This window comes from Plectropomus leopardus, chromosome 12 (genome assembly GCF_008729295.1).
Source record: "Plectropomus leopardus isolate mb chromosome 12, YSFRI_Pleo_2.0, whole genome shotgun sequence".
NCBI lineage: Eukaryota > Metazoa > Chordata > Actinopteri > Perciformes > Serranidae > Plectropomus > Plectropomus leopardus.
In genome coordinates, this window is record NC_056474.1 from 10,042,416 (window position 1) to 10,068,854 (window position 26,439).

The following is a 26,439-nucleotide window of genomic DNA, read 5'->3' on the forward strand; positions in this document are numbered from 1 at the left end:
ACAAAAGAAATCGCTAGTATGCTGATGTTTGGGTACCTAACTAGCTAGCTAGCTAAAGGCCATGACACACCAAGTCAACAGTCAGCAGTTGGTCAGTGTTAGACCATTGGTTAATGTCTGTTGCCCTTGTTGCTTGTAGCTATGGTGTTCTCTGCACCATTGGCACATGTTGCCCTTATGTGTGATGTTTTGGCTGAGAGCGGGGCAACGTGAGGTGTTGTAACAGCTGGCTTTCAGTGCCATTAGTTCTTCCATGTTGGTTGGTTTTATGTGGGCTGTAAAGCTGCATTGTTAATGCTGATTTTTGAATTACACTCCCACATTTTAACATATTATTATGTTACAACCCCTCTGTTTTGAATGGTTTTTGATGCCCAAAATAGAACTTAACTTCAGAAGTAAAGTCGCTGTACTTCTTACTGCTCCTCTAATAGGGGCCTGGTAATGAAGCCGTGTTCTTTTTTATTTGATGACTCTTGTTTGATTGATTCATAGCGTGAAACTGAAGTTGTGAGCAAATCGCAAGCATCCTGACAACTGCAAAAGGTTGACTGTAGCCCATGTAAGAGAAATCCCCACAATCAGAAAACATCATATTTTCAATGTCCAGCATCATTGTCGCATCTGTTTACACATATGCTTGCATCGACAGCTACTAATGATGTATCAGGGTCTTGAAGGGTGTCTCATTTTATAGGGCGAGATTTCAGCTAATACCCCACATGCTGTAACACTGTTCTGGGGGACATGGTGGCACTCAAAAATAAGGGGTAGGGGTAAAAAAAAGAAATGGGATTGGGCCACAATCTGCACATTTCTTCAAACACCTGAAAATACTGGAAGCTTTTTCTTAAGAGTAACAATGCTTTGAACAACATCAATAATAATGACCAAAGACAAGAAAAATAACCCCCCCCCCCCCATCAGTCTGCAGTGGTCAGAGAGAGCTGTAAAAGAATCTGAAAGGTCAGCACTTGTGTCCCGTTGAGAAATATGAAGCATGTTCTCCTTGTTTTATCAGTATTAGCAATGTCTCATGTGACTGGGTGTGGGGAAAACAGTTATTTATATTTAAAAAAGGGATATTCCCCCCTCTAATTTTGTTTCATTTACACAAATAATATTCTAGAGGTTATAGAGGTTAAATCTGTTCTCCCTGGTAAAATAAAACACAAATGACAAACAAACCGCAAACTAAGTTGTATCATATAAGCTCCATATAATGCAGTATAATTTGCAGTTGTGGTAAAATGACCAAAACTTGTGCATGAGATAATTCTCAGCTGTGGCTTCTTGTTCCCCGAACTAAACAACAAGCAGCATCACTGAAACTATCAATACTTCCCTTAATTTAATGCTGCTAAGTAAAGATAATGTTTGTGTGTATGTGCGTGTGTTTAGCTCCTTACATACATGTCTTTGTCTATTTGTGTTAAATGTATACTCTTGCATGTATTTGATTCTTTCTGTGAAAGAAATCTGTTATATGTAGTTTGAAAAAAATGTGAAGTTTTGACTAATTCTTGCATACAGTAATTCCAAGTTTAACTAAATAGACCAAAATAGAGTTTGTTATTTTAGTTGCCTATGATTTTGTAGTCATGCTAAACATCGGGGCAAAAATGATTCCCAATGCTCTCCCTTAATTTGAGAAGAAATACAGTATTTATTTATTTGGAAAGTGAGAAACTACTGAAAGCTGAGACAAGTAAGATAATGTTTATGAAAAAGTACATGTGCCGTTTCACCGATGCCCTAAACTATAAAGAAATGTGTAAAGTCACTGATTAATTATTGTTTACAGCCAAGGTAATGCTACGTCTCAGGCATGTATAGTTCTCATATTTTAAAGGTCCAGTGTGTACCATTTAGTGGCATCTTGTGGTGAGGTTGCAGAACTGAAACTTCTGCAGTGTGTAGGGTATCCATGGTGGCGCAAAAACACAAATGGCCCTTGCTAGAGCCAGTGTTAGGTTTGTCTGTTCTCTAAAACAACATGGCGGTCTCAATAGATGAGGGCCGCTTTATATGTAGATAGAAATTGCTCATTGTAAGGTAAATAACAGAATTATTCTTAGTTTCAGGTAATTATACTCTAATGAACACATAGTTGTGAATATTGTAAACCTTTTCTGCCAAAAGATCTCCTAAATCCACACTGGACCTTTAATCACAATCAACCCCACTTGTGATTACTTATCATTCTGACTGAAAATATTACTGAGCAGCCATAACCAGTTTCACATTTTAAGTCCTTTTTAATAAACTACACAGCAACCATTATCAGTACAAGATCTGTTATCTTGCATTTATTACTGTACACTTTATTTGTGACTGATTGCTTGTGTGGACAATTTGCTTATGTTCTAATTGTTTTGTCAAGTCTTTAAATCCAAAGTTCTGTACAAAGTAGTTTTTTGCGTTTTTATGGACTTCTAAAATTGGATGTTTTTTTATAATTATTTATTTCATACCATGTACATACTAGTAAGTAAAAGTATATATTTGCAGAAAAAACGTTTTTTTAAAACAGTGTTGTGACTTGTAACGCTGTAGCCTTTTTACCTCATCTCTGTCTTTTTGTTTTGTTTTGTTTTTTTCACTGACTGCACACAGGTATCGTTTCTCTTACTGCCTGTAGTAGATTTCTAAAGTTAACTCTGTAACACCAAAATAAAGCAACATAAACAACCAAACTGTTGAACCATTATCTATGACTGAACTTAATATGTGAAATATTTTTTGTGATGTTTTCGTGAATGTCAAAAAAAAGCACTGCAAAAAATGAAAATGTAAATGAAAGCAACAACACTGCAGAGACAAGAACATACAAGGTTAAGTCTATCTGAAGAAAGAAATCTGAGTGAAACAATCTCCGCTGATGACATATCTGCAATTTATTTACAGTTCAGCATTTCGCCACTGCGTTCAAAGGCGATTTTATAACTAACAAGCATTACATTAATTAAATACATTTCAAGAACATTAGCACTGGACAGGAGCAGCTCCTTGCCCACAATGTTCCTGAAAATAATAAGAGACGACTTTCATCGTGTACATGTACATCCGGCCTTGCCCCATCCTCTTCTTCTTTTAATGAGATTTATGTCATAATCCATAAGTGTTGCATTACTGCCATCTGCTGGTTTGTTCATTGTCCCATCTATTATGCATGTGTGAAAGGGTGTAATACGGAAATGTTCCAGGATGTAGTATGTGTGTGATAATCAAAAATCACTAGTGGTGCCGGACAGGATATCACAGTAATTTACCGCAAACAATGTGTAAAAGAGACTCTATGGTGTAATTTTTTATGTCAATAGACCATGCAATGTCCTGTAAACTTTTGCGTATCAAAAATTTTAATAATATGTTGCAGGTGCGTGAGACTGAAAATTAGCTTTTAGTGCATCTTCAATTGAGAGAATACTTTCTTGTGTTACATTTTACTTATTCAAACTCCTCCACCCCTCAACACACAAAAACGAACTTATCAAAATAAATGTGTCACAATAAATGAAAGCATTATGACGTCTCTACTGACAGGTCAACAAACTCTTAACCCTTCTCAGTGACAATCAAGCAGGTATGCTTGTAGCTGGCAGAGAGGACGCAACCATGTAGTAATGAAGGGCCACTGAAATAGCAGGTAGACTGCCTGTCTGTGGACGGTGCCTCATTATGAAGACACTATTCAAACCTACCACAGATAATACTGATGCCTGAATGAATGAAAAATCCAATCACAGTCACAGACTTAGAATATGGAGGAGCTGTCAGTCAGGAAGACTAATAGATTTAGATCCTAATGCCCAAACATGTGCTGTGGATTCGTTGTTGAACGAAAGAAGAAGAAAATAAAGCTGGACAAATAATTTGATTCCTTTGAGAGACTGCAGATGCCAGCTGTGCTTTTTGGAGAAACAATAATATAAAAGAAAAAAATCTTAGTGATGAGAGTTAAGAAAAAAGATGAAGCTTTGCTGAAGAGAAAGACCTGATCTCAAGATAGATTAGAGGCTGGATGTGAATAGAGCCCACCAGTGCTCCGGCTCAGCCGCTGGACCCCTGATAGTCTTTGAGCCCTGCAACAATGTCACCACCAGAGGCCAGGTCTCACTGCTATCTAACCCCATTATCTCACAGAAAGATTGATACACACCCCCTCCAGAGTGGAAGCACCACAAAAAGTGATACCCTTCCGTTCTCATTCATGTGGATTCATTAGTCCGTCCACCCCCACGTTAAACTATATTTTAAGCCGTCACAGTTTGTCCTACGACTGAAACTCATTACTTGGGTATACTTATTTTCCCAGACATTCATAAAAATGCTATGGCATTTAAATCCTGCCTCATGATGGGAAATGAATAAAGACTCTATGAAGACAGTTGTGTATGAGCTCCTGGGAGCCGACCAGGTTCAGGTTTGGTTTAGTGACTGGGAGGCAGCTCATTCCACACCTCGACCTTTGACACTTTTCACACCATCTGAGTGGGAGAGAACAAGTACAAAACATGAAACAGATCACAGGATGGACAGAAACTCCGGCCCTGCAGCAACACTGTTCTTTGGCTGAAGGAAATGGGCCCTTCCCTTCAGACCAGACCCACCTTGCAGCTTTGTCACCCAAGTGAGATGAACATTGTTAGCAGATAGTTGCCAGAAGAGGCTACGGTAGCTCCAGTGAGAGAGAAGGCATCCTGACTGTGAGAACTTCGACGCGACCAGACTGCAAGAGGACACCACCCAATAACCATATAAATGGGAGACAATGGGCCTAATTGCAATCAGTGTCCTCTTTTTATTTTATGTCCTGAGTTTCACCCTGACATTCACAAGGGACCACTGCATGCATTTCAATAAAGCCGTGTTGTTGTGGGGCAGAGCGGAGCGACATATATACAGTAGAGTGGTGCAAAGGCCCACACTCAAATGATGCAAATACTCCCACAGAAGTCACACTTTGGTTACAGCCAGCTTTCTGTTTCACTCGTTCTGGGGCCTTTTGATGTTATGAACATGAAAATCACTGAGAGAAGTGCAAGCTGGGATATGAATGTGTTCAATTTGAGGTTTTATCTGCATGCAGAAGTTTGATATATCATATTTTGGCATTAAAACTCCTCTTTACGGAGCTGCTGCTCTAATGTTCAACACTTTGACCTGAGACATTTTTTTGAGCACAGGCTGTAGCTTTAAAGAATGTGATTCTCAAAGCTCTTCTTGTTTATAGGTCATCAAAGGTGATGGGCCAAAACTGAGTAACAGAAGAGAACTGCAATGTGTGGGCATTTCATTATGTAACTGACTTTGAAGCCAGCCTTTTCATGTCTATGTGTGCTTCTGTCTGGAATAAGATCACCGCCTTGGACTCAGTCCATGTCTTTAACACATTTATCACATTGGACCTTCCAGAATGGAAGATTTTTTTAAAACATCATCTGTTTATTAATTTTGTCGAGCAGTATAAGAATACTTTTCTTTTAAACTGGAATTGCACAAACTACAACAACAACAAAACATAACAAAAAACTGCATGCAGAGAAAACCAACAAACAAACAACTGGACAAAAAAAAAACAACAGGACACTGGTGGTAACATATTTATCACATGAGTTGCAGGTTATTGACATATGACACAATGATAGGCTACAGTTAACCTGTCAGACCATTAACCATTCACTTCAGTTTTCCAATCAGTTTAATGACCAGTTGCTGGATTTTCTAAAAAAGATTATTCCTGTTTGACAGTGGGAATCTTATTTTCTCCAGATGAACAACATTTACGAATTCCTTAAAACACATTTCAAATGAGCTTCTCAGATTTCCAAAATTGTAGCAGAATTAATTTTGTCATATGGATATTGCATGAAAAAATGTCTTGGTGTACTGCCATGGTTAATTTAAGAAACTGATGCATGTGATAATGCAAACTAATCTCCTTAAAATGATTTTATTTTGCATTATTAGTCTTGTTTTTATATAGCTTGTAAGTGATATTCTCACTTCTATTTTCTAAATAAATAGATCCTGAGAGCGCTCACACCTTCATCCAACACTTCAGCCACTAAATTCTAACTTAAGATCCACCAATGTGTTGTTTATCACACAACACTAATCACTTTTTTTGCCACTTTTGGATAAACAGTACACAGACGAAACAATCTATAGATAACTCTATATGCACTGTTACAAAACAAATCTTTCTCTAGCGGCTGTGTTAAAGCATTGTAACATCTGTAGCAATCATGGCATTACATTTTCTCTTTTACAGCCAGGGAGGGGAACGTGTGAAGCATGTCACCTGCCATGAATGAGGATGATGGGTTATCTGCAAGATTTCTAAAGAGGGCAGCCATCATCAGAAGAGATGTGGCACCTGTAAAGCAGCTTTATCCCCTTTTGAAGTGCCTGTTTGTATTGTTGAAGCCGACAAAAGAATTTTGCCACCTCTGTACTTACAAAAGAACATTAGTCAAACTGGGGGAGATAACAAGGAGGGGGAGGGGGGCCGACATACTAATGCACTCCATGGTCTACAGGTGTGTGTTTGCACGCACATGTGTTTGATTACCACACTGACTGCTCTGACTCTTCAGTTTGAAGAAGAGTTTTTCAGGGGAGCCCTCTGTGTTCAGGTATGCTGCTGTAAGATGTGGTCTGGTGGTGGTGGTGGTGGTGGTGGTGCAGGGTGTCGTGCCTGGAGGTTGACAAGGGGTCATCCTCCAGATCAATGCGGGTTTGGGTTGTAGTTGGGAGGAGGAGGCAGACATGATCACTCATTAGTCCCCTTTTCACCTCCCTGTAGCTCCAAGTGGTTCAGCAGGTAGGATGAGCATGTATGCAGTTTCAGTAATATTCTCATCTCTGTGGTGGTGACTTCATATCGACAGTGGGCACATGATAACCATGAAAAGACAAAAATTGTTTCCTTACTGGTCAAACAGTGAATGTTGCTTGCTGCTATTGGGAATTATATTGTGTATGTTTATATGTGCCTGATTTAATGTTATTATAAACTTACAAGAAAGTTTCAGTTGCCAAAAAACAGGGCCTGCCTCAGACCTGTTAGGGCCCTAGGTGAGATTTTGATGTATTGGCCCCTCATTTTAAATTTGGAAAAATTACATTTGAGGGTCTAGTGTGTGGGCTTTAGTGGCAACTAGTGGTGAGGTTGTAGATTGCAATGAACTGAAACCTCTCCTGTGAGGCAAGCGTGAAGGAGGACTATGATGGCTGATGTTAAAACACAAATGGGCCTATCTTGAGCCAGTGTTCGGCATATCCATTCTGAGCTGCTGTTGTTTTCGTAGATTCTCAAGTGCATTAACCTTTTTTTAAAATTCTTATTGCTGCTGTCAGGGTTAATGCATTAATTGTGATGCGATGAAGGTTTGCATTTAATTTTGCTAACTTTGTTTTAATTGCATTAACCACCGGCCAATATTTCCGTCTTTAGGAGGCTGTACTGGACTGAGTTTTAAAGCTGCAGTGATGATACATATGAAACTATGTAAGGCATCCAGTGGTACCAACCATGTCATGCCAGCTTCTTGGGAAGGGAGTGAAATAATGTTTCAACGTTGGGCTAAATTTTGGTGATGTAAAAATGGCATGGTCATTTCACAGGGGCCCCTTGACCTCTGACCTCATGAATCATGAATCTGAATGAAAATGGATCCTATGTATACCAATGACTCTCTTCTTTACAGACATTCCCAATTTATGCTAGTCCCATGCAGTTTTTTTGCTGTCATTTGATTCCTAACCAAGACAATCTGGTAAGAGTTGCTTCACCTTGTTAATACAGACTTCTGTTTTGCGATGCAAATTAATGTAACTGAAAAATGCGACTAGTCATGATTAACTATAGAAATGCTGCGATTTAATTGCGATTTAAAAACTCATTCGTCTGACAGCCCTGATTCTCAGCGACTGAAAAACACTTCAATCCCTAATTCTTAGTGACTAAAGTGATACATGTCCAAATTCATCCGCATCATGTGGACATGTCCTAAGTGAGTGAGATTGGGTGTATCAATTACAAGGTGTCTAGCAGGGGAGAGGAGCGGGGTTATCATTAGCAGGGACTGGCGCTGGCCTCTGGTAGTTCCAGTAATTACCTCACAAAGGGTGGTGCTTGCCTTCCCACTGCTTTTCCCACACTGCACTCCAGGCTCAGAATTCCAATCGGCCCCAGACCTGCAATCTCCTCGGTTTTAGACAGCAAATTACTGACAAGTCCCATTCTTCACAGCACTGTAATTGCTTTTTAGTGCTGTTTTTATTGAGGCAGCCCCAACCCCCTCGTCCTTCCCTCAATAAAGCTAAGTCAGGGAAGGGGCGAAGGGTTAATATAGATAACATTAGTACCTAATTGGAAGGTCCGAACCGCAGGAGTGTTTCGTACAAGTCCTGTCATTTTTTAATCTTTGGCAGTTCTTGAGCGAATGTAGCCGTAGGTTTCTTCTCAACATTTGGGGGGACACATATGAAATGGGGGGTTTGGAGGTCCTCCACCAGAAAATTTTGAGCATTTAACACTAACTTTCATGCATTCTGGTGAATTTTTATGCACCAATTTGTTTTCTGAATTAATTCATGGGGAAAATGTCTTTAAATTCAGAATAATAGTCCTCTGATACTTTCCTGTTTTTATTGGGGCGGATAAATGCACATGTTCTAAATACTGAGGGTACCTGTCCTCTGCTACCCCCCAAAATCTACCACTTTTTTAAGTTTATTATGTAGTGATCAAGATAGAAATTTATAGTCAATTCGTTCAGCATTCGCTGTGAAGGTACATGCAAACTCTGCAATCCTGTTTCTGCGTGTGTCTGCTCCAGAGAAGTGATGTCATTAAGGCTCTTCACATCCCATACAAAGAGAGGCACTGAGCATCTTGGCTACTCTACGACTTAAATCACTTTGTGTTGTCTTTCCCACCCCTGCGCATTACTCTCTCAATCTATTACTTTGTGGAAATCATTAGTCTCCATGTCAATACAAGCTCCGAGCAGAGAAAACATCTCATTATGGGACTTAAAGAGATCCGTAGCATTCTTGGCTCTGTCAAGCTGTTCTTCCTTTCTTCAATATAGTTACTTTCCTTTCACTGAGAGGACGAATTCTCAACGTTCCAATGCCGGACAACCAAACAGTTGCCATTTGAAATGGGAAAAAGAGAAAGAATGGAAAATGGCTGAGGGATTAGAGGATCTAAACAGGATAAAGGGATAGGAGATTCTTGGTGTGATCCAGTTTAGTTTGAAAGATGGAGGGTCTTAACAAGGATTTGAGACTTTAGAATTCATTGTGCCATTATTTCCATCCTGTGCACTTTCAGCTAAATTGTTTGCCATTTTGTGGCTCTTACAAGCCCATAGTTCTAAACATCTATACATGTGAGTTTACCCACAACATTTTAAATTATTGTGACATTATTTGCTTATTATCCCTTTATTCGGATTCTTAACCATTTCCAGTTTGTTCACTGCATATACATTTTCATATTTGATGTGAAAAAGCACAAAGTGCATGTAAAACATGTAAAACATACATTCAACTGCCATTATCCATTCACCTTGTGGCCCTTTCAGGTTTTGATCCTGTCATAAATGTATAATAGCTGTACACTGTTTTTCTTTCTGCCTTCAGTATAAACCAAACACAATGACATCATATAGAAAATATTAAATAATCTATGCAAAGATTAGTTAAAGGGACAGTCACCCCAGAATCAAAAATATATATTTTTCATCTTACCTGTCCTGCCTTTTATCATTCTAGATTGTTTTGGTGTGAGTTTTTGAGTGTTGGAGATATTGGCTGTAGAGATGTCTACCTTGGCTCTTACACAGTGGAACTGGACTTGTGGTGCTAAAAAACACACTTGAAAAACTCAGCAGTAATGGCTCTTTCCAGAAATCACAACCCAGTTACTCAAGATAATCCACAGACCTTTCTGTGAACAGTTCAATGTAGGAGCTATTTTTTTTCTAACAAACTACACCCAACAATTGTATCACTGTGCAAAAGGAAGCATGCTTCTACATATGGATGAGAGGCTTGTGCTTGTGGCAGCACAAGATGTAAACATTAATAGCAGTCGCCTCAGCTGGGCCATGATTTTAGCTAGCTCAGTGTTGCTAGGTGAGATGCATGCTTCCTTCTGCACAGTAATATGGTTGATGTGTTTTGGTCTGTAGTAATAAAGTATTTACAATATGAAGCTGCTTTGGGTACCACAAACCAAGAGAGAGAAGGCAGACATCTCTACAGCCAGTATCTCCCAACACTCACAACTCACTCTTTACTGATAAATAGCAATACAAGTGATGGGAAAAATTTGTTTTCTACTTTGCGGTTAAATATGGTTTATGCCAAATAGTGATCTACGTTTAACCTATTTTCTGTCTTTGTATCAAGCATGACTACATCCAAGATGTATTGACAGAGAAGCAAAGTGCTCCATGGCTACAACCTGAAACTGAGTTGGACAGCAACCTTATTCGCCTGTGCCCTTATGTGTCCTATGTGTCCATCTCTCTGTCAGTCTGAGCAGGTTGACACCTCTGACCCTGTCAAGGTGTCAAATAGCTTGTCAGAGGTCTTCAATAAAGTACAATGACAAGCCCTCTAATGCATTACCGCACGAGTTCCAGCCAGAAATGAGAGGCTGTAGTCTTTCTAGCCTCAAGGCAGACAGGTGCGCCGTCGAGCAACACACAAACCAAATACACACAAAGAAGCCCTCCCTATCAAAACAATGACCAACAAAATGATTGGTTGATAACATGGCTTACATGTTCAGCATTTATATTAAAATATTTTGAGTACACCAAACATCACAACATTAATGTGGAATTATCAGATATCGAAATTATCATTATGTTTTTTGACCTGTATGCGCTCACCTGTATGCAATGTTCAAAATGCCTCTGAATGCATTATTCAGTCATTTAAGGATTATCTTTGAAGGGCTTACATAACCAAAAAAGATCAGTTGTCAGTCGCAATAAAAAACACCATGCCTGGACCACCTTGGGAGTATCTCAGGCCTGTCACCTTGAGGACTCTATAAAGGGCCCAAAGGGCCACTTACAATCAGCCTGTCAATGTCCCGGGCGCCTGAATGTTGGCAAAATAAGATGAAACAGTATTACAAATCATTTGGCATCAACATTAAAAGTAAAAACTCCCATATGCCAGATCTGGACACCTACCTGGTTGGTTTTGATGCCACAGGTTTTGGTTGGTGCTGGTTGGTCCTTGAGGCCCTGCTTCAACATGCTGAGCATTCCACCCAATTATCTACCCCAGGGTGCAACAGGTTCACACTTTAATCTTTGATGCCTCCTCGATGGGATATAGCTGGATTTAAAACAGGGAACAGGGGTGGGACAACCCTTAAAAATCTGTATACATAGCAAACATGAATCAACTTCAAACCAACCCACTGAGGGAAACAAAAAAGTCTTTCAAAGAAATACTTTTATCCTCACTGTTGTTTCATCTTGCAATGGCTCGTCATAACCCATGTGGATGCTTGAAGGAAGTTTCAAAGAGAAAGCAGCAGACATATCCTCAAATATTACCCCAGTCGAAATGTCGTTTGAGTTCATAGAAAGTGGCAAAATGTCCTGTTAAATGTAGGTCATTTGAACGGTGCTGAGAATTTGAAAAAATGGACCATGCACCTCACGTCCAGCCAAGTCATCCTTTACCAGGAAATCCAGTTCCCTGGCATGGACGTCGCGTTCGACGTGTACCCAAACACCTTGCCAGTATACCCACTTCCTGCAAGCCAGCAATTCCCATTCTTGTTACACCCCCGTCCCACGCCAGAGGCCCCCGTGTCCTTTCTGAGGAAGTGCGTCCTTGAAGAGCTTGTCTCAACCATCTGTCACGGATGTCCCAAAACATCTCCCATCAACACTAAAGGCTCCCACATATACTCGACCAGTTGTGGTTGGAGAAGTGAAAAGGTCACGGTGAAACCGAAAACCAATATTTGCATCACATATGTTGCCACAATTAGCCCAAATTTAAATCAAAACAAGGTTAAAGATCAATTTTATAGCATAAAGGATGAAGAAATGTGCAGGTTTTTGGAAAATTTTATTGAGGCAAAAAAAATTACACATTTGCATGCTTTACAAACTTTCTTTTATTGTAAGTTTGTTGCCCGAATATATGGTTTAATATGCATTTCATACTCTTCGTTGCCATTCAACTTGATCACCTCATTGCCTTTGTTTCCAAAAACCATGCTGTCAAAATGCATGAGAACAATCTTCATGCGGTAATGACTCAATATGGAATCAAATATTTCCGCATGTACCCGGGGCGGAGTGCAAAATGTTATGTAAATCCCCTTAACGACCTTTTCAGGCTGCTGACAATCACCATACAAAGGTGATTGGCAGCCGACACTGGTGCACATTTATCCTTTTGCCCCGGCCTGTCTCTCTCTGTAGCGCCCCCTACTGTGAGAGGCGTGGGGTAGGGTGCCCAGTGGTGCTTGTTGCCAATGGATGAAGCCAGCATGGATCCTCTCATGGCAACGATGCTGGTCGTTGTAATAATGTTTGGTTTGTTTCCTGCTTCACACCTCCTTTGGGATTTTGCCCGACCTATAATCCAGTACATGAGACGCAGAGGGAGGCATCCCATGCCTGTCCATCCGAGTTCCCGCATTGCTTAGACCAAACCAGCTCCTTTGTACGATTCACACAGCGGTCTATTGGTTGCCCGTGGGCCATTTCATAATGTGCTTCTTTTATCATCGTTATTATGATTATTGAAACTACACACCATACACACAAACTGGAAATCCAAAAATAACCTCTTTAAATAATTCATATTTGAGAATTTGAAGGCACACAAAACTGCAGATAACACGTCTCACACACACATTCTCTCCCTCTGTCTCTCACACACACACACACACACACACACACACACACACACACACACACACCAGATCAGCGTTCCCAGCGTTTTTATCCTCGCAAGGCCTCGTGTCAGAGGGGAGTAAGGCCCCTACTGAGATCCTTAGTTCCTACTGGGATGCCTGTTTGGCTCCTTGGCAGCCCTTTTCCATTCACAAACTGCAGACAAGCCTCACTCTCTGCCTCATCAGCCAAAAATGTACATTGATTTGGGTGTGACTTACTCACCTCTCAGGTGATGATATAGTCCACATATATTGCCTAGAAATGTACCAAAAGCCCATTTCCTGTATATCTTATAACCTGCAGAAAAGGCTCTACTTTGTGTCCTCTGCAGCTGTCCCTTCTGCAGCCAGGTTGAGATAGTTGTTCTGGGAACAAGTTTGAGACAAATAAAGAAGGGATTTTTAAAAGAACAAAGAAAGTGCACACGTGCATGCGTGCAAAAAACAGTTGAAGCATTTTCACATGCAGGGCATCAGAATTTGTTTGTGTGTTTGTGTGTGTGCTTTGAGGGGCTGATTTATACACCCCCTACTGTCCTATTTCTAGTCCTCTGTCCACACATCACAACTGTCAGTAACTGGTGTGATATGAAGCCGAAAAGGGAGGAAGGAGGAGAGCCCTTCAAAATGGATATTACCGCTGTGTTTTCCTGTGGAGCATGGAAAGGTGGATTTAGCACAAGGATCTTTGTTGTACCTTTGGCTCACCGCATGGTACGTTAGAAATGCATATTATGATAATGTCAACACAATAGCATCTGCTTTTTGAAATTTTTATTAAAATCCTCGGAAAATAAAAAAGTGAGTATAGCTGTTACTGGAGACAGTCTTACATCCTGAGATTGATCTTTGAACGTTATTTCTGCCTTTCAGTTGAATTAAAATGTTAAAGACGATGAGGTTTTTTAGCCTGCAGGTGTAATATTTCAGCAAAGGGATTATCTCAGCCCACATATATGAATTGGCTGCAGCAGAAAATATAGGAGCTATAAAATATTTTGACAGTTTCATTGCATGTGTTTGCACTGATGTCTGTTGTCACACCTTAACACCTGCACCTGTGTTTTGACTCTTTGCAAAAGAGGAAAAAGGTTTGATTTTTTTCCCCAGATATATGGAGGAGTACCAAATCAAGCAACACTATAGTGCCTGTTTTGTTTTATTTTTAAGCCCATTTTTGTTGTTACGTTGTATTTTGAATGGAAGAATTACAGAACAGTGTAGAGTGGAAGCCCTCGTTCTGGGTTGTCTATCTTTGTTTGTTTTTTCTGTAATTTGAGTGGTACGGTGGTTCATATTGGTCCAGCTGATAGGCTACTCTTGCAATCTAAATGGAAAAACATTTGCAGGATAACAGGTTTTGCTCGCCATGTTTTTAAGATGATAAGAACATCTTGGTGTTGCGTTAGATATCACTATTTTAGAAAATGTTTCAGATAGTCCAAATTATAGTCCAGTGGGCAGTGTGAGGCTTTGTTGTGCAAATGTAACTTGTCAAACTTGTTAGTACTGCACTTCACTAAATATGATGTTGTAAACACAAATGAACACAACACCTTCAGTATTGCCATACCACTGTTTTGTGACCTTTTTTAGAACTGAGGTACTGTCTTGCCTGAGGAATAACTGTGTTTTTCGTTATTTTGGGTTGATTTTGAAAATGTATCGTTGCAGAATTTTACACTATCAAAAAGGAGCGAGCTGTTTAAATTAAGCCTTGACACTTACCAAAATTGGCACGTATCAGAAGTTGCTTTCACCCTGAAAATACGTGTCCCTTTATCAAACCTTTGGTTAATTAACCTTTTTCTTGTTTAGGGATTGGCACAAATCTACATGTTGTCTAAAATAGAAACAATTTGTAGTATAATTTTTGGCATTATACTCTCTTAAGAAATACTTCCCTGATTGTTTAAAAAACAAAGTTCTTTGGGTTCAAATAATACCCGCAGAAGAAAAACAAGATGAAGAGTGGAAGTGTTGTAGTTTGCTGAGGGCTTTGTAATGTTTAATCATGACTTTAAACATTTCTATGTCTGATTGTCACATTGATATTGAGTTAACCATGCGAATCTACAAGAATCTAAACAATTGCTAGTCTGTAAACACCTTCCACACACGCACACACACACACAAAAGACAGCAGTAGGTGTAGAAATATGCTGAGAGCAATCTTTCAGGCATTTGGCAGGGCAAAACCACAAATTATGGTTGCAGAGTGAGACAGCATTATGAGCGTTCACTGTGTGGTCCATCACCGACTATAGACCCTTTTCTCCCCCTGCTGCTCTCTCCTGCCCTTCTACCCTCCTGCTGCCCCCTCTGCTGGGGGTAGCAGGCATAGTTGACCCTGCATGGTTAAAATTCAACTGGCCCAACAATAACATAGTTAGACTTCTCTTTAATGACTTGGTCCTGGATGAACTGGAAGTGGAAGTAGCGTTTGAATACATATACCTCTGAAATTTTAAATTAATTTAAACAGTAAAGCTAGACAGACTACATGTCTTTGCATGATTGTTTAGCCTTAAACAAATTACAATATTTGCACTACATTATAATATTTGTTCAAAAAGTTGAATAATACTATACCTACTCTTACCAGTCACACTTTATTTTATATTACCCAATTTAAAATTGATAAGGAACATACAAATAAAAACATAGCTTATAATACACTATACTTTATTAAGCAAGACAACAATAACATCTGCTGTGAAGCATTCCTGACTGATCTATAAGCAGATGATGAATGATGGATGACACAACTCAATTCTAATTGTATATGCTGACATTTATTTATTAATTAAGTTTAAAAAAAAAATAAGAATACTTCTTCACTCTCTGTGTCAAATGAGGGTCATAACATGCAGCTGAAAGCTTTGGGATAAATCCACTATCTGGACCTTGAGTTAAAGTTTTATTGATTTATTTATTTATTTATTTATTTATTCAGTCAGTCAGTCAGTATGTCTGTCATTCATTCATTTATTGTTAAACCATGCACTATAAAAAGAAATTCCCATAACATTATGGTAAACTATACTGGCAACTGTAGTTGCCAGCATCCAACCTTAATTTAAAGCAATCTTTTTTCTTTTTTGTATAATATCAAAATAGAGCTTATTTATCATAAAAGTACGAGTGAACAGAGGTCCTAGCTAAGCCCCTAATGTCCCTTGTACATGCATGGGGCTGCTGCGACTGACCCCTGGCCTCCTGTCATTTTGCAAAAGTTAAAAAAAAAGTTGAGTATCCCTGAAGTACACAAACAAAAGAATAAAAAAGTATAAAAAGTAAGTACTAAATATAAGCAATCAAACTACAGTTTAAGAAAATGACACATGAAAAAGCATGAGCAGCATATTTCAAGCATAAGGGCAGTGGATAATTATTATTATATAAAATGTATAATAGGAGTGTACTCAAATATTATTGAGTATGATTACAGTTTAGTGTCATTAATAATTCATTTACTGTTCTACAGTTATTAAAAATGTGAAGAGAGTTTATTCTGTAATTCTTGACAAATAGCTACATCAATAAATAACAAACCGTCCTTCTGTGTAGGCCATAAAACAAAACTAGAATCAGAATTTTATTGCTATCATATACACCTACAAATACAGTCCGTGTTTATAATAGCTAACTGTGAGGGTTAAAGTAAGGTAACTATGTGATATTAATCCAAGATTAACCCTCTCACACATGGTGGTCACTGCAGCCATGTCAAAGCCATTCTCTTATATATTTATATGGGTTTTAATGCTATAAAGCCATTACATTTGACCCAGGTGCATCATGCCACACACTGTCACCTACTGGCCAGGTGTTGTAAGTGCATAACAAATCTCTCTAAACCAAGATGGCCGACACAATGCAAGAAATGTTTGGAAGCTCAGGAGTATCTTGCCAATTTCCAGAGCAGGGGACCCTTTGCAGGTAAATAACATTTGGTTACATCTAAGGAGTAATACAGTTGTTCAAATGTCCAAGTACTGATTTTATGTAAGGAGGAAATTACGATTAATTATCTGTCCACTAAACAGCGTATCGCTGACTATATTTCAACTCAAATTAAGACTATTACTGCAACTTTGTTACTAGCAGTTTTTAAAAACAATATTTTGGCAATATATTTATATTTTTGTTTTACTTTTTTGTACAAATTTTCAGCTGAACTTGTATCACTAATTTCATTCAAATTGTGGGTTCTTTTCCTCTGAAGTTGCTCACCGCCTTCTTCCCATGTTTTTAAAGACATGAAGCCTATTTTCTCAGGATGTAAAGGGTTAATGTTACAGCTTTGCAGAAAGACAGCCTAATATGATACCTTTATTTATATATATATAAATATAAAGAGAGGGGGGGTAAAAAAAAGAAGAAGAAAGGTGTATAATAATAATATTAATATTAGGAATAGATCATTATTATTATTATATAAGTATCATTAAAATATGTAAACACATTAGTTTAACAGCATTTTCAATATATTTTTAAAGCTCCACATAATGTATTTCAATGTTTTCATGGGCCTCAGTTGAACACTGTAATGCTGAATGCAAGCAGAAAGGTACAATCTTTCTTCGTGCCTAATGTGGAATATAAACACTCCGGAAAACAAAACAAAACAAAGCAAAAACTTGACTAATTCATGCGTGAAAGGGTTAAACAACGTCATTAAACAATATCAGCTGTGCGTGTAGTTCTCCCCTCGGCCGCAGGGGGCGACGTCTCTCAGCCTGATGATCACGGAAGTTTTCCAGAGCGGAACTTCTGACGTGTCAGACTGTCGCCATTTTGCTGAGGAAGGAAACGCCTTGAAGAAGGAAGGAGACATATCAGCTGTGTAAGTGCGTAAGAAATACTTTAATTCAGCAAATTCATCGCTGTTTTCGCTGAATCTAGTCATATAAAAAGTCATGTGTTTTCAAGCGAAACTGTCTTTGTGACAGCCGTTTCGATATGATGACGCCGACTGAAAAAATGTGACTGGCTGCTAAGAGCTAACTTTACCTACTGTGCTTAGTCGGCTAACTTCAGTAAATCAACTAATCTGACTTTTCCCTGTGATTCATATATTGCCTCAGTCGTGTCCACGTATCAGTTGTATCATGTTAACGCGAACTATTGACATCAGAACCTTAATAGAGTATTTTTTTCAAAATATTGTCGAAAATCCGAACCGGTTCGACGACTATTAGCATTGCCCCATAGCAAGCTAACGTTGTTGTTGTTTGTTTACGTCGGTTTGTAGGGTAACTTTGAGCATAACACATTGGCAAATAAAATCTTAAAGTACGCTCGTGAGCCATCTTGGGCATTATACGCGAAAATGTCTGTCTTAAATCTAGCTAGGGATTAAAATATATTTAATTGTGCGGAACGACGGCTAATTGCTACCAAAGGCTAACTGGTTTGTGACTTAAGCACTGCGTTAACGCTTCAGTCACAACCAAGTACTTTTGCAATCCTTCTCAAATTGCCACGACATTTCCCACTTTAATTATCCGACGCGCATTGTCGTGTAATACAATATATATATTTTAATTACATATATCTGAAACAAATGCCAAACTGGGCAATGGGATGTTTAATTTCCGGTTTCACTGTCCGAACAGCAGGTCTTAAATGTGTTGTACAGTCCCATTTTCTTCTTTTGCCTTTTTTCTGTGTATGTGCGTTAAATAGTTATATCCGTGTATTTTCTGTCGGTAGAAAAAGAGCAAGTATTCGCTTTATCTCTGTGGAACGAGTATTCCATGTTAATAATCAGTACTGGTATGTTACTTAGTATTTTTACTTCGTTACAGTACTTAAGTAGCTATTTTTGGAGGTATCTGTACTTTATTTTTATATTTCTGCCAACTTTCACTATTACTCCACTACATTTACAAAATTAAATTAATACTTTTACTCCACTACATGTGCACTAAACTTTCTACTTACTTACTACAAAATAGAGAAGGGGAGAGGGAGGGACAGACGGAAGAACAAATGAAGTAAATGAAGAGAAGGAAAAACTGGCTTTTGCTCTTTTAATTTTTTCAGCTGTGATAAATGCCTCGTCTGACTTAGAGTTTATTACATGATCCATTTCCAAGGTGGTTTTATGAAGAAGTAAACTGCATAATTCTCAGATTATGACCTCTTGCTTTTAATTACCAGCATTTACTTTTGCTTTCAATACTTTTCATAAAATTAAAAATTACTTTCAATACTTAAGTACAGTAAATATCAGATATTTTAAGACTTTTACTCAAGCAGTATTCTAATAGATGACTATGATGTCAACTAAAGTATTTTTTCTGGAAGGATATGTGCTCTCTTACTCCATGACTTTTGTCCACCACAGCTTAAGTATTAAAAGGAAGTTTGGCTCATTAAATCTACTCAAGTATTGAAAGTAAAAGCAGTAGTAAATGTTGTTAATAATTTAGGAAAACAAGCGGTCAGAATTTGAGAATAAAAAGTATAAAATGTATTTCATATACACCACCTTATGTATGACAGACACCCATATTACAATTTAAAGGATTTTTTTTCTTCCCTGCCATTTCTTCATTTTCTGTCCGTCCCGCCCCCTCACCCTCCGTATTTTGTTGTTAGTTATTAAGATTTTAATGGAAATGCTGTTGATTAAAAGTATACATTTTACTTTGTTAATGTAGTGGAGTAAATATTAAAGTTGACAGAAAAATAAAAACTCAAATGAGGTACAGCTACTCCCAAAAAATACTTCAGTACTCTGTAGAAAAGTCTTTTTACTTCATTACATCACACCACTGATATTTGATCTGTAAAATGTCAGAAAATAGTCAAGCCAAGGGCGTGTCTTTAAATAGCTTGTTCTGCATGACCGTCAACCCCAAGTGATTTTGTTAAATATCACACAAGAAAAATGTGAGCAGTGAATCTGGGACTAGGTTATGTTTGGCATTTTCCTTTAAAAATTCTTTTAAGTTTTAAAAATTGTTGATCCAAAGTCTAATTGAATATCAGCCTTGGTCTTTCATGCTTTCTGTAATTTTAACACTTGATCTGTTCTTTCTCCTCAGGCTTTTATTTTTTATTTTTGCCAAAGTAGGTTCCAATCACCAGCTGCTATGGGAGGTGTTTTTTCACAGCTCTTTAGTAGTTTGTTTGGGAAGAAGGAGATGAGGATCCTCATGGTGGGTCTGGATGCTGCTGGAAAGACAACTATTTTGTACAAGCTGAAACTTGGAGAGATTGTGACGACCATTCCCACAATAGGTTAGTCAAACATTTTAAAATAATGTTTGTTTGAGTCATGTGGCCTTATTTCTATTGAATGAGGACTTAACGTTTGTTTTCTTTTGTTTTTCTTTCAGGCTTTAATGTGGAGACAGTAGAGTACAAGAATATCAGTTTTACAGTATGGGACGTCGGCGGTCAAGACAAAATTCGACCGCTGTGGCGTCATTACTTCCAGAACACACAGGGTATGTTAAGCTATGTGAAAAAAATGGTTCCGGGTATTTGGTGGCTTTAAAGAGGAGCTACATTGCTCATTTTTAGGTTCATACTTGTAATTTGGGTGTTTACTACAACGTGTTTTCATGCTTTAACGGCTTTATTTTCATCATACTGTCTGTGCTGGAGCACCTGTGTTCACCTTGTGTCTGAGGGCTCGCTAAAGTATCGTTCTCTAAGCAAGCCCAGTCTCCTCTGATTGGTCAGTGTTCCCGGATCTTCCGTTTCTTGTGTCTCTGCATCGTCATTGTGACTGGCGGGATGACTGTTAGGACGAATAGTGGCACTTTGTATCTTTTAAAAAAATTACCAATCAAAGTTTAGAAACCAAAGTCTTCAAAACCAGACGTGTGCCAGCAGGAATATGTGGTCTGAAACAGAAGTAGTGTAAGCTATTTTAACACTTGAAGTTGCGTTTGTGGAGCAGAAGACCATATAAATACAATCCATCATGAGCTGACGTAAGCTTATAGCCAGAGTAGGGATGCACAATAATGGATTTTTTGCTGATGTGTCAATACATAATTCATTTAACCAAAAATCGATAATAATAGGGGTTTAAATCGTTGGTTTGATCAGGAGTCAATATTTTAAAGATACTCTGGACAAGGATACAATATTAGCCGATATCACAAAGTCTGCCACAATACGATTTAGATTCAATTTAGGGGCAGGAGATTAATATGAGCTGATATTATATGCTCATTTAATAGAGCGACCTTTTTTTTTTTTTTTTTTTTTTTTTGCTTTTTTCTTTTTTTGCTTTTGGCCAGAAAAGATAAAAGCAACACATAGATAATTGGAAATAAGATACTGACATTTTTAGCATACGCCTATGGCATTTTACATTGTGTAAATTAGCTTAGTGGCTGGCGGGTTTTTCCTCTACTCATAATTTAACCAATAAACATGTATTACGTATGCTTTGTCGTACTCACCACTGTTCAAGTCACTGTATCTCCTGACCAAACAGCACGGTTTAATTTCAGTCTGCAAAACGCTGAAACAGTATTCAGAACGGTCTAAAGCCTGAGGTTTTTGCTCACGGAGATTACTTCTACATACATTTACCTCATAGAGACTTTCCCCACATTTAATATGAACATCCAACACTGTAACACAATATTAAGGACAGAAAATAAGGATATGTATAATAAGTCCCCTCTAAATCGGTCACTTTGAAATGTGCTTTTTAATAATATTCATTACATTTCCACATTTTATTTAAAAGATAAAAAACACATCATAAACGCACACTCATTTGTTCCCAATTTGCTCTTGTTCCAGGTCTCATCTTTGTTGTGGACAGCAACGACAGAGAGCGAATTGCGGAGGCTCGTGAAGAGCTCAATAGAATGGTGTCAGAGGACGAGTTGCGTGACTGCGTGATATTAGTGTTAGCCAACAAACAAGTAAGTCATACTTGTAAAAATGTTTGATATAATCAGGTGTATACAGTACTGTGCAAAGGCTTAGGCCACCTTAAACTTTTCAGCAAGGCTATAATGACCATATATATTTATTTTTATATGGTCTCTTTACTGAAATACAATCAGAACATACAGGAAATATGTGAACAGTATTAACAGAGCAAATATTTCAGAATAAAACAACTTAAGCAGACTAAAGTTTCAACTCTTTAGTGTTATCTCACTTTCTACTTAGCATGTGTTGAAGTCTCGCAGAAAGACAATATGAGATTTACAATATTAATCTTCTGGTCTATTTACACCAGGTTGCATTCAAGACATGTCCAAAGCCCAATATTGATTGATTAAGTAATCTCTTGTTATGGTTCTACAATTCCATGTTTCCCACTAAATATTGACTTCAGTCCTGTATTCTTTGTTTGTATCTTAATAAAGGGACTGAGAAATATGGTGAAAATCTTTGGTGACTTTTGCACAGTACTGTATCTTAACCAGTTTCCTGCAGGTCTTTCCCATCATATTCACAGGGTGGGCTTCTAATGTTTGCTCACTGTTTTTTTGTAGGACCTTCCAAATGCAATGAATGCAGCAGACCTCACAGACAAGTTGGGTCTTCATAACTTCCGCAACAAAACCTGGTACATCCAGGCGACCTGTGCCACCTCAGGGGATGGCCTCTACGAAGGACTGGATTGGTTATCCAGTCAGCTCAAGGGCCATTAATAATCAACAGCTATCCACAACTGATCTCCTCCACCCAGTCTCTGACCTTGCTCTCTACTCTGAAGGTGTTGCAAAACTGAGTTATCCTCTCCAAAAAAGAAGTACTGGAAGCTGCCCTCACCTCAGCTGTTGTTGTCACAAACACACAGGCCAGAGGTGGGGGTGATCTTTTCTTGTAAAGCTGTCGGGTTTTATTATTGTATTTTATGTAACTGTAAATATACTTGGTAACGGGGCAGCTTTATTGCACTCTTACAGATCCTACCGTGGTTATGTCTCTGTCTGGCTGTTGGGCAGCCATGTGTGCATTGAATAAGAAAAGGGAGGCAAAGAATAAGAATTTAACAGCACGTTTGCCCAGGACCTCAATCTGATAACATGTTATTATTTGGCCTGATGTACTGTAGGGAATGACCCATGAGAGACTTTTAATATTCAAAAAACTGAATCAAACACTGATGCACTACTTGCAGCTACTATGGTTACTTTAGCCAGCGACTATGTGTACCAGGCCCCCAAATGACCATTTTAGTAAACATTGGCATTGATTACGTGTACTCTGTAGAGACATCACTTTGTCCAAGTTTCCTGTCTGTGAACACTTACCAGCCTTTGTGATACAGTATGTTGGTTTAAATTGAGAAATGCTGCAACGATCTCACATCCATTTGCTTTATGGTTGTTTGAAAGACAGTCTGTTGAGTCAGCATTAGGTTTTTTGTATTTCTGAGTCTCAGGTTTATTATGTGCTGCCTTTGCAATATACTTGTTAGCAGAAGTGCATGATGTGATGTGCTGGTCTTTGAGGACATGCAGGTGTTCACATCACTGAGTACTTATTTCAACAGCCCTATTAGTAACGTGTTTTGTGTACCTGGCTAGGCATTTGTAACTAAGGGAGTTGCACACTACAGTGGCCCAACTCTCACTAAAGGCTCTAGCAGGTCAAACCTTTTTATTCAATTAACGAATTGGGAAATGGTGTTTCGATGGCAATACAAAATCAGTTTCAGCTACATGTTTAACGTAGTGCCAGTATTTCTTCCTTTGCAGCACACTGTGCTTGGGGTAAACAGGAAGCCATGCACATGCCTTCTTATCCAAGACACGTTGCCTTTTGTTTTCAAGCTTCTTTTCTAAGAGGTGTGGGTGTTTCTTTACTGCTCTGAACATGTCTAGTGGGTGCATCAGGCATTATTGTTTTTGATTTATAACCTAAATATTTGAACACCGTGTTTAATCTCTTCCTAGGTTTGTCTTTTTTATGTAAAGCTTTTGTTTTGTGAGGAAATGGCACTGTAATTAAAGTGACTGGATTAAAAAAATGTTTCTGCAACTGATTTTCATTTTCACACTCTATGCAATAAAACGGCTGAATGTTGAGGTGCATAATGTAGCTTTTCTCCGTACTCCATACTGCTAAATTTGCAACTTTGCTACTTATATGCACACATAAACTTCATACTTTTTATGTATGTGTACAGTAGTGGCGGAATGATGAGTCAGGTTAAAAAAAAAATCTCAACAAATTTAACGCTTTAGTCATTTATCACTCAGAAAATATTATATTGTTATATTTTTTCTCCAGTGAAGACCTCACTTACCTCACCGATGTAGGACTGAGAGAGACTTTTATTTTGTTTTGGTGTCCAGCTAAATGAATTGTACTAGGCATAGTACTGACAATGTGGCAATTTTTTCTGAGGTTATTTATCTACATGAAAATTTCAAGGTCAGATGTTTGACCCTTATTCTGAAGTCAAGGTCCTGTGCCATTTCATTGTCTCCAATATAAGCGCTCATGTCAAGGCCAAAGGCATTAACTTTTCATTGATTTCTCACTTTGTTGTTGATTCAAGTAAGCAATATACTATATAATAAGAACTATGACCCAGACAGAATCTAGTAATATATCATGAAAATAATACCAATAAGAAGAAATCCATTTTTAGGAGTTTTTCCAACCACTATGATTGTCTTTTGATAGTACACTGACAACTCGTGTCCTCAGGATCAAATTTTGTAAACTAGTATTTGTATTGTTGAAAAACAAGACCTTACAAAAAATAAATCAAAACTTAAAATATTTCTGAAAACATATATTAAATATTTCAATGTCATATTGGTAGAGATAAGTTGGCATATTTGTAAAAAAAAAAAACAAAAACAAACTTTGATTTACACAAAAAAATTAATTAATTAATTAAATTAATACTACAAATTATAGGCAAAGATAATTTGGCCTATTCATGAAACACACACAAAAAGTTATTTAATTTACAGTACACAACACTGTAGATAGGCTATTACCATAGACAGTCTATGGCTGTTATTTTACAATATGTAAAACCTTTATTACCAAAGTGCTCATTGTCTTTTTGCCCATGTTTTTGAAAGAAATCACACAAATTTGTTCAGGGTTCAACGTGTCTTAAAGCACAAGGAAAGTGATGTCGCTCCAGGTTTTAAAGGGTCAAAAAATAGGTTAACTGATAATACTTTTAAAAAGTATTAGTTGCAGCCCAAAGAGTATAGTAAGACATTTCAGGCAACAATGCTAAAATTTAACAACAAACCCAAAATTCTAGTGTCGTAGCAACCTGTTGGGGCCGTCACCCTTTGACCCAGGGAGAAATGTGATGTCCCAAGGTGATGTAAACCACCCCGTGTTTGGGTTAAAGCAGTAATGTGGAGAGCACACCCTGTTTCACATTGTGTTGGGGTGGCAATCTAGGACAGCATTCTTGCAGGTTGATTAGGCTGCTATGGTTAATGCAGCCAAGCCTATAAAACATTGCAGGAGAGTATGGTGGTGGTGGAAGGGGAGGGAGTCGGCGTCCCAGGTCCCTCATTGGGCTGCTTTGTGTGGCCTCCTCTCCTGCTGTTCTGTCAGCTTGGTTTGTGTGTGGCAGTCTAACGGTACTCGGCCATATAAAAGGACCAGCCTGGTTTTTTGCACTCTTCTTTATGAATGCCTTGCTCTTTTTTAGTGCACCTCCAGGTGCCAGCCAGCAGAATACCCTCTTTCAGACCAATTCAAGGCAAATGCAAACACTACACTCTATTATGACCAGTGGAGAGCATTCCAATGGTATCGCACCAGTCAGGGAGCTGAACCTAGAACGGTGAGGAGATTAAGGAGCGCTGGCATGATTGAGAAAATAAAAAGAGCGGAGCTGCTGAGTAGTGCAAGAGGCACAGTGGGATGGTGTGGATGTACAAGGATGAAAAAGGCGTCAAGGAGCATCTTTGGAAAAAAAATTGTGAAAAACATTTTAAAAAAACACTTTTTTCAAACACAGGCTTAATTTTAAAAGAGACAGCTGGAATGTCCCATTTTGATAAATATTTTATCTGTAATGCTGTTTAACCCTTTGAAACTGGGATTGAAATCACTTTCCTCCTGCTGCATTCAGATGCCTTTCTTAAGTATTTAACCTTTGAACCCTGAGCGGAATTTGGTTTGAATTCTTTCAAAAACATGGGGAAGAAGGCAGTGCACAACTTTACAAAAAACTTTTTTTTTCAAAAGGCTAGGGAAAAATGTCCAGAAAACTATATATATAACCATATTTATTTATTTTAAATTATGCAACAGAATTATTCAAACTTTCTGAGCACTTTTCCCAGGTCACTTCCTTATTTATTTTTTTTTTTTTTACTGTTTTATTTCGTATTTTCAGGTAATTTTTTTGTACTTGTATTATTAATTTCTTCTAAATTAGTGGATCTTTTCCTCTGCAGTTGCTCATTGCTGATTTTTTAGTTGATTTTTAATGATAGCAGTTGTAGAGTATTGTTTTTACTCAGTAATGATAACTAACTACTGAC

General features: G+C 38.2%; 1 protein-coding gene across 2 annotated transcripts; it reads left to right on the forward strand.

The window, feature by feature from the left end:
* The first annotated feature begins 17,722 nt into the window (after positions 1-17,722).
* On the forward strand, positions 17,723-23,933 carry arf1 (ADP-ribosylation factor 1). Of its 2 annotated transcripts, none has more exons than XM_042497299.1 (5): positions 17,723-17,810; positions 20,020-20,215; positions 20,314-20,424; positions 21,743-21,867; positions 22,450-23,933. In XM_042497299.1, exons 2-5 carry the CDS (start codon positions 20,068-20,070, stop codon positions 22,606-22,608), a joined length of 543 nt encoding a protein of 180 aa, XP_042353233.1. In that variant the 5' UTR covers positions 17,723-17,810; positions 20,020-20,067; the 3' UTR covers positions 22,609-23,933. The 2 variants fall into 2 exon arrangements, with proteins under 2 accessions (XP_042353233.1, XP_042353234.1); XM_042497300.1 differs by having other exon boundaries at positions 17,752-17,814.
* The last annotated feature ends 2,506 nt before the right edge of the window (positions 23,934-26,439 follow it).

Coding starts and splice junctions, on each gene's coding strand:
- arf1 (XM_042497299.1), top strand. CDS start 20,068: ATGGGAGGTGTTTTTTCACAGCTCTTTAGTAGTTTGTTTGGGAAGAAG. Junction 20,216..20,313: donor GACGACCATTCCCACAATAG/GTTAGTCAAACA, acceptor TTTTTCTTTCAG/GCTTTAATGTGGAGACAGTA. Junction 20,425..21,742: donor TTACTTCCAGAACACACAGG/GTATGTTAAGCT, acceptor CTCTTGTTCCAG/GTCTCATCTTTGTTGTGGAC.